The sequence below is a fragment of the Manis pentadactyla genome, chromosome 15 (genome assembly GCF_030020395.1).
Source record: "Manis pentadactyla isolate mManPen7 chromosome 15, mManPen7.hap1, whole genome shotgun sequence".
Lineage (NCBI taxonomy): Eukaryota > Metazoa > Chordata > Mammalia > Pholidota > Manidae > Manis > Manis pentadactyla.
In genome coordinates, this window is record NC_080033.1 from 2309780 (window position 1) to 2318378 (window position 8599).

General features: G+C 44.1%; 1 protein-coding gene across 4 annotated transcripts in view; it reads right to left on the bottom strand.

Annotated features, from left to right (window-relative positions):
* SAE1 (SUMO1 activating enzyme subunit 1) overlaps window positions 1-6810 on the bottom strand; it is a 61967-nt gene extending 55157 nt beyond the window's left edge. For 3 of the 4 annotated variants that reach the window (XM_036885520.2, XM_057492664.1, XM_057492665.1), the window contains exon 1: window positions 6590-6810. In XM_036885520.2, coding sequence (XP_036741415.1) covers window positions 6590-6687 — 98 coding nt within the window. In that variant the 5' untranslated portion in view covers window positions 6688-6810. The remainder of the gene's footprint in view (window positions 1-6589) is intronic. The other variant, XM_057492666.1, reaches the window with a different exon arrangement.
* Window positions 6811-8599: the final 1789 nt, after the last annotated feature.

Sequence of the window (8599 nt, forward strand, 5' to 3'; positions counted from 1 at the left end):
TTCTTTAGGTCTCAGCTCAACTGTCACCTCCTTAGAAGTACACATGGGCCACCTAATCCAAAATACGTCCACAACCTCTTCTGCCAACACCTGGATTTCAGCCCAGCAAAACTCATTTTAGACTTCTGGCCTCCAAAACTGTTAAGAGAATAAATTTATGTTGTTTTTAAGCCACTACATTTGTGGTAAATGTTTCAGCAGCAACAGGAAAAGAATACACTGAGTACAGAGTTGTTAAGGAACTTGCCAAAGATCACACAGCTACCAAACGGCAAAGCAGATGTATGAACTCAGGCAATACTGCCTCAGAGTTTGTGCTCTTAGTTACACTGCTTCACAATAGCAAAAGTAAATGTGCATTTTTATGGTGACATATTGTGTATAGAGTCCATTGGTAGCAACAATGGCAGCAATTACCATCCACAGAGGGCTAAGTACCAGGCACTGAGCTAGGTATATGACATCGCACTTCACTGAAACCTTGATTATGGTTCTTCACCATTTCTTCCTCCCAGAAAAAAAGCACATGTATCCTAAACATTGTATACGATTTTTGTCCCTAAAGTCCAAGGGGCTCCCTAAACCTCAGGGTAGGCCATCAACTTTCCATAGGAAAGGATACATGTCTGCCTTTGTCAAGGAGAAAACTGAGGCTCAGAAAAGGTGTCCAAGCCCTCACACTAATGGGTGGCCACAACAGGGATCAGAATTCAGTTCCGACCATGATCAATGATTTTCTCTCTCTTAATGTCCTCCCCATGTAGATTCTAAAAATATTTGCTGATTTGCTCTCCTCTCTTTGACTTCTGCCACAGAAATACCTTCTACATTTCTGGGAGGGAAGGAACTAGAGCCTTTACATCACAATCTGAATTCATCATACATACTGCAAGGTAAGTCAAAACCAATGAATTCCACTCATAGTTAAACATTCTTAAGACTACCAAATTCACATTCAAACCACATCTATTGTATGACAGTGAGTCATACAAAAATCTGGTATAAAACTATTTCAAGTAGGGTAAGCACAAAGTTCCCAAAGCCAGAGAGAACTTGAGCATATTTGAGGAACAGAAAGATCCAAGCAGCTTGAATGCAGTGAGCCATGGAGGTCTAGGCAAGGTCAGCCTAGGCAGGGCATGAAAGGCAATGGGTTTTAAGAGCTTCGGATTTTATTCTGAGTATAACAGGAAGTCAATGGAAGGCTTTAAGCAGGACTGTTGTGATCTGATTTTTTTTTATAGAGTCAAGAGTTGAATGGGGGAGCCGTGAGGAGACTGATGGGGTGAGGTGATCAGAGATGATGGGTGTGGCTTGGACTAAATGAAGAGAGGAGGATGAGACAAAGCTTGAAGTAGAGCTGGTAAGACTTGCCAATAGATCGGATGCAGGCATAAGGGACAAAGATGAATAAAGAACGCTTATGTTTCTGGGCTGTGCAACCGAATAAACCATCAGCATTTGGCATATTTGATCGTTTTCTCCTTCTAGAAATACTCTCTTCTTCACTTGACAGTACAGCATTTTTCATTTAAATCTACAACCCTGCTGCATCCAAATGCCCACTCATATTTATTTAAATGTCTTGTCAGACAGTGACTTCAACAGGGTATGGGGGGGAACTTGATAATATGGGTGAATGTAGTAACCACAATGTTTTTCATGGGAAACCTTCATAAGAGTGAATATCAGTGATACCTTAATAAATAAATAAAATAAATGTCTTGTCAGAATCCGAAACAGAACTTGAGACTGCTCCCCACTGTCATCCGCCTATGCATATCTGCTCCTCCTACAATGTTCCTCATCCTTCTGGAGTCTCCACTCTTCCCACGGACTCCTGATCTACATTTATTGCCTTATTTATCACACAGTATTTCCTATGTAGCTCCTCTTCTTTTAATGCTGGTGATGTATACTTGCTAAATAACTAACTCAGTGAATGCTTTCTGTGCATACACACTATTCATATTCATGCATTAGCTCATTAAGTTCCCAACAAGCTCATAAAGTAGATTCTATTATCTCTGTTTGACAAATGAGAAAACCAAAGCACAGAGAAGTTAAGAAATGTCTCCAATGTTAAATAACTTGTTTTGGAGCTGAGATTCAAACTCAGCTATTAACCACTATCAACACTACAATAGATCTGTCCTTCTATAAACTATCAGGAAATGAAACCATCAGGATTGGCCTCTGGTACAGAGCCCATGTGCTCAGTCACTTTTATGGCAAGTATGTGCCTATGGAACCAAATTAAGTTCTTTGGAACAGCAGCAGTGTTGGGGAATGAGTGTTTGAAAATAGGGAAGTTCTGTAGTCTCTTTTTTGTAAAGTCAGAATTTCAGAGTCCAGAGTTTTATTAAAGATTTAATCACACTCACCTCTCCTTTTTTGCAGATATGGAATTTCAGGCCAAGAAACTGTGTGACGGACCCATAGTCAGAGCTAGTTAGCAGAGGTGGTAACTGAACCCAGGTTACCTGACCTCCTTGCTGTTAACAGTGTTATGATCATTTCATTCACTCAACAAATACCTGCATGTCTACAAACTTGCCAAGACTGGAAATTTAATAGAGACTTCTCAAAATCTGTATCTTAATTAATGGACATTTATAAAGGGCTTGCCCTCACTGAGCTAATCATCTAATTCACTCTCTAGTTATTCCCTTTCCTCACTCCTAGATATGGGATAACTTACTGTTGAGTGAAAGAAAAATTAGTCATGCCTTTGGCTGTGAAAGGCAGTGCAAAAGCTGCGGAAGCACACATTCTGAATACATGCCCAGCTGCCCGCTTCAACACTCTCCTTTATGTTAACTTGACAGATGAGCCCCTACTGCAGAAAACGAGCTGTCATGGAAATAGCAATGAATCTGAAGTTTGAGACTTAAAGTCCCACTTCTTCTATGTACTTGGTGCATGACCTTGGGTGTTGGCTCCTTTCTTTCAACCTCATCTATAAAATGGGCTCTGCACCCCAGCAAGAGATGCAAACTCACATGCATACAGGGGCCAGGCAATTCTATCAATGAGCGAAGATGAACTGCAGACGATGGCGAAGTAGAGAACCCATTTCTGTGTAAAGAGGTGGCCTCTATTTAGCTCCAACCACTATGGGGATGTGCGACCTTTTTATTTTCAAGGGAAGACAGAAATCAGAAACTACATGAAATCTCCAAAGGGGAAGAGAAACACATATTTTCCTAACTTCTCATTACAAAAAATTTCACTTACAGAAATGCAACAATAGTTAACATTTGCCTTCCTGGCTTTACCAATATACCTACAATACATCACGGTATTTCACACCTTTAGCACGTACCTCCAAAAATATGACGTTCTCCTCCATAACCATACTATTATCACACCTAGGAAATGATTCTGAAATATCCTTATAGGATTGGACACTCAAATTTCCCCTCTTGTCTAAAAGAGGTTTTTATAGAAATCTTCTTTTTGAACAAAGATCAAGTCAGGGTTCACACCTTGCATTTAGCTCCACCTCTTTCCTCTCTTTTAATCTAGAAACGTCCCCTCACTTGTTTTTCCCATGACATTTTCCAGGACAGTTGTCTTGAAAAATGTCCCACATTCTGGACATCTTGTCATTACCTTGATGGCGTTCTCTAAACGCTTGATGAGGGTAAAAGATACCCAGCAAAAAAAACTAAATGATGATATATTGCGTTTTGTTTCACCAAATCAGAAGGCACATTATTAATAATCACTTCCAAAGAAGTGAATTGTTGTTTGAATATTAACTTGACCTTATGGATTCTAAGTTGTTATTTTTAAATGAAGTTAATTTTTTCTTTCTGATACTCGTATTGTCTCCAATTTGGCCAATTCTCTGTTTTTAAATGCTGGCAAATAACTTCAAAAAATCTGAAACACTGTATGAGAGATACAACCCAGCCTCTAGACTCTAGACTGTATTTGGTGTTCTTGAAGCCCCTTTTAATTACTACTGCCCTTTCCAGTTTTGACTACCTTGTCCAACATCACAGCAGCAAAAATTGTAGCTGGAATGCAGCCTGCTGATTCTCAGGCTGCCTTCCACTTCACAAAGGAACCCCAGTGCCGAGTTCTCCTAGCTCACCTGCAAGTTCCCTCAGAGGCAAGTCAGTTTGCTTTGTGGAGCCTCCTTTCTGTCTGTACAGGGGAGGAACTCACTGCCCTTCCTACTCCAGAAGCTGCTATGAGACTCAGTTGAAAATGAACATGAGAGAACTTCAATAAACTCCATAGGACTGTCTATAAATACAGAGATTGCCCATTTTAGATAACCCCTTCCTTCCCTCCTAGGACCCTCAAACAATCCTTCTCAGGTTCTCCACCAAGTTCAGTATGTCTCCACTCCCTCAGTAACCCACACCCCAAGAATCCTATACCCTGACTTCGATTTGCGCCTTGGGTCATCTCCTCCTCAGAATCCCCCACTTATTCTTTACTGTTCCTCAGAGGAATCCTCCCTGCCCATCTGACAGTCCCCTCACTACATTCCAGCAGAACCCTCACCAACTTCACCCCACCTCAAACAGAACTAGCTGCTGCCCCCAAAGCTTGGATCAACCTTTCTAGTACACTTAGAATCCCCTTCCCAACACTTTAGGACCTCCTAATACTCAATCCTTCACACAGCAGTCCCTGAAAGCAATCAACCCTCACTACGTCTTCAGGCCCATTCTCGTTATTTAATTTCCAATCTCTAATTTCAGATGCCCTCAGTACTCAGACCAGTGCAACCCCTCAATCACAGAAGACCCCACACACCTAAAAAAACCAGAATAACTGTCACCTCACCTTACACACACACACACACACGTTCTCTATCATCAAAAAATTCTAGTAACTCCCACCCCTGAAATTAAACTCTCCTAACCTGCCTGTCTCCCCAACCCTTAGATCAATTAACTCTGTAGTCTGTACTCACTCACATCACATAACCCCTCCATTACCCAAACCTCATCTCTAAACTCACCCACCCACATACTTCTATTTAGATGTATAATAAACATCTAAAAGGAAGCCTAAAGAGAGCTCCTGATTCTTTGAAACTCACCCCACCAAACTTAGGGTTTTCCCCATCTCAGTCAGTAAATAGCAATTCCACCTTTCCAGCTGCTCAGGCCAAAACCTTTGGAATCATCCTTGACTTCTGCCTCCCATACTCCACACACTGAATCCTTCAGCAAATCCTGTCCTTTCTTTCAAAATATATCCAGAATACCTCTATATATCTGGTCCCTTCTCTAGAGTTTCAAGTCTCCATTACCTATGTCTCAAGTGAATCACTGCAGCAGTTTCTTAACCCGAATCCTTATTTCCACTTCTGCTCACTTCAAACTATTCACACAGCAATGTATTCACCAATTCATACATTGGGTAATGGAGGGGTTATGTGATCCTTTCAAAACACAAATCAGATGATATTCCTGTTCTAGCTGTTCCCAGAACAGCTAGAATAAAAAAGCTACTCCTCAACTCATCTGGTTCCAGCCACCCGGTTTCTCTAATTTGCCAATCACTCTCTGGTCTCCAGGATTGTACACTTGCTGTTGTCTGTGTTATGGCCACATGGCCCTTTCCCTTCACACAGGACAGAAGCTCAATGTTACTTACCTCTTCAGAGGCCTTCCCTGGCTCTCACCTCACCATCCTTTACTGACCCTCTTATCCAGCCTTATTTTTCTCCCTAGCACTTGCATTACCTAACGTTGTATCATTTACGTTTATTGTCTCCCCCACCAGCAATGCAAGCTCCATGTGGGCAAGGAGTCAGTCTAGTCCACTGATGGACGCTCAGTGCCTGGAACAGTGCTTGTGGCAGGTGCTCAATAAATATTTGACCAAATCATTCACTTCTCTCAAAGACCTCATACTCTCCAGTAACTACTCAATACCCAAGGTATGCTCAACCTTAGGGTACGGTCCTCTCTGGACACACCCCCATACCTAGACATAAGTACCACTTCCGGTATGTCCCGCCCCGCCCCTACCATCCCCCGCCTCCCAGCCTTTCCGAGCCTCTCAAGACTCCCACTTGAAATAACCTGCTCAAAATCCCTCATTCTTTCAGATTGGCACACTCCTTAGAAGCCACAAGAACGAAGCTCGTATCTGTTCGGTTAGCCAGTCTCCCCAGCGTTCAGCGGAGCACAGGGGCCCACTCTATGAATGAATGAATGAACTATGCACCCCACTTCACCGTTTCCAGGCATCCCTGGCCCCTCCAATTCCCTAAGCCCTCACCCCCGACCAAAACCCCACCATCCCCTCCTTCAAGCGACCGAAGCCCTGAGTTAGAATCATCTCGATTCCTCAGGACTCCCCCACCTCCTCTTCCGGAGGCCTCCAATTGCTGAGAACGGCCCTCCCACCACCCTGGGACGTCCCCGCTTCCCATACCTTCCAGAAATATCCCAAATCAACCCCTCTAGTACTCTAAGGAGAGCTACCATCCCTGGGAGCGTAATTCCCGCCTCCTCTCTTCAAATCAGAACCACCAGTTCCCTGAGGGCCGCGAAGGCCTCAGGCCAGACGCCCCCTTCAGACCCTCAGCCCCGCAAGCCGCACCGGCCCTGACCGTTTCTGGGCCTCCAGTCCCCAGAGACGAATCTGCCGGTCATACTGCGCGGCCTCCTCCTCGCTGATGCCGCCGCCAGCTTCCTCCTTCTCCACCATGGCGGCAGCTCTCCCTGCCTGCGTTCAAGTTCTCACCGCAGCCGCCCGCCGGCCCCACGCGCCGCCAACCGCCGCCGGCTGAGTCTGCGCCTGCGCCAGGTCCCGCGCCTGCGCAGTACCTCCTCCGCGGCCCGGACAGCCCCCGGAGCCGGGGACCACGTGGACCCCCGAACCTCAAAGGCAGGCCAGCGATTGGCAGTCACGTGGTCGAGGCTCCAACCAATTGTGGCCCAAAAATGGCGTAGTTTATGGCCCTATGAGGATACCTAAGTGGTCGTATAAGACGCTATTGATTTAGCAAATATTTACGGAGAGCCTGCTAACATCCGACGTCGGAGTGTTGTGTAATAGAGTGGAGAATAAGACAAAGCTCTGCCCTCATAGAGCTTACATTCTATTGAGGAGAGCCCAAAGAAAAATAAATATCAGACTGATAAATGCTTTGGAGAAAAATAAGGCAGGCTATGGGATTTTATAGGGTGACAGGAGAAGACAGGGAAGGCCTCTCAGAGAAGGTGACATTGAGCAGAGACCTGAAGGAACTGAAGAAACAATAAGTGGGATATGGAGCACTTCTGGTCAGTGGGGACAGCTCATGCAAAGGCCCTGAAGCTGGAGTATGCTGGATTCTCTGAGGAACTGTGGAGAGGGGAGGGTGGCTGGAGCAGAGTGAGAGATGACAAGTGGTAAGAGAATAAAATCACAGATGAAGCAGGTGGGGAATCATGTAGGGCCTTGTAGGTTAGTAATAGCCGAAGAATGAGCTTCACAAACACTCAAGGTAGGAGAACAAGGTACAGGCTTTTATTTAGACATAAAGTGAGAGGAAAAGCTCCTGAGAGACAAGAGAGCCTGGGGCGGTGCATTGTCTAGGAGATTTATAGGCAGTTGAGGATTTTGGAGCATTAAGGGCTTAGGGTGTGGACTTGTACCACCTGCCCTGCCCTCAAGGTGGGCTGGGTTGTTGTCTGTTTGCTAGGGCTGTTTACAGTGAAGTCACAGGTTATGCTGAGATACCCTTGCAGAACACTCAAACATCCCAGGCCCGGCCAAGTTTCTCCTGGCCTTTTGACCTTTAACTGATCTCACTGAAGATGTCTATATTCCTAGTCTGGTATCTTTACCCTAGAGAATTAGTGTGACCTTGACTTTGCATAATGCTGAACACAAAGTTTCCATTGTTACACTGCTTTGACCGTAAATATCTTGCCTTGCTTTTTCCGGAGGCCCTCACCCTACTCTGTCTAAGCCCATGGTCCCTGTCTCAATAGTAAATATGTATTTTCCTTAGGCAAAGTACCTTTTTAATAGTCATTCAGCAAATACTTATTGAGCACTTGCTATGTGTCAACCATTGATCTCTGCTAGAGACAAAGCAGTGAAAAAGAAAAAATAGCTCCCTCTCCTGGAGTTTAAGTGGGTTTACATGGATTATTTCTCTAATCCATATAGAATTAAATGGGTTCTTTAATTTCCGTTTCATAGCTAAGGAGTCTGAAGCCCAGCAGTTAACATTAGTAGCCTGAATGAAGTCTTATATCTTATAAGTAGTGAAGCTAGGATTCAAACCCATACTGTGTGGCCTTCATGCTTCATCAGGAGGGGACCCTACTGGTGGTATGTTAAGCTCCTACTCTGATCTTGCCTGGTGATATATATATAGTCCGTGAACCTCAGAGGTTGGATATTTCATCCCCTTTTACATATTACAACTCTGGGACTCACAAAAGGGTAGCAGCTCATTCAAGGCCATAATATCAATCAAGAAAACATTTGGTCAGTGCCTACTCTATCAGTTATTGATATGGAATAAATTATGTAAAACTGTAACTTAAGACAATAAGCATTTATTATCTAAACATTTATGTGGGTTGGAAATTCAGGAGCAGTTTGGCTGGGCAGTCTCAGTAGG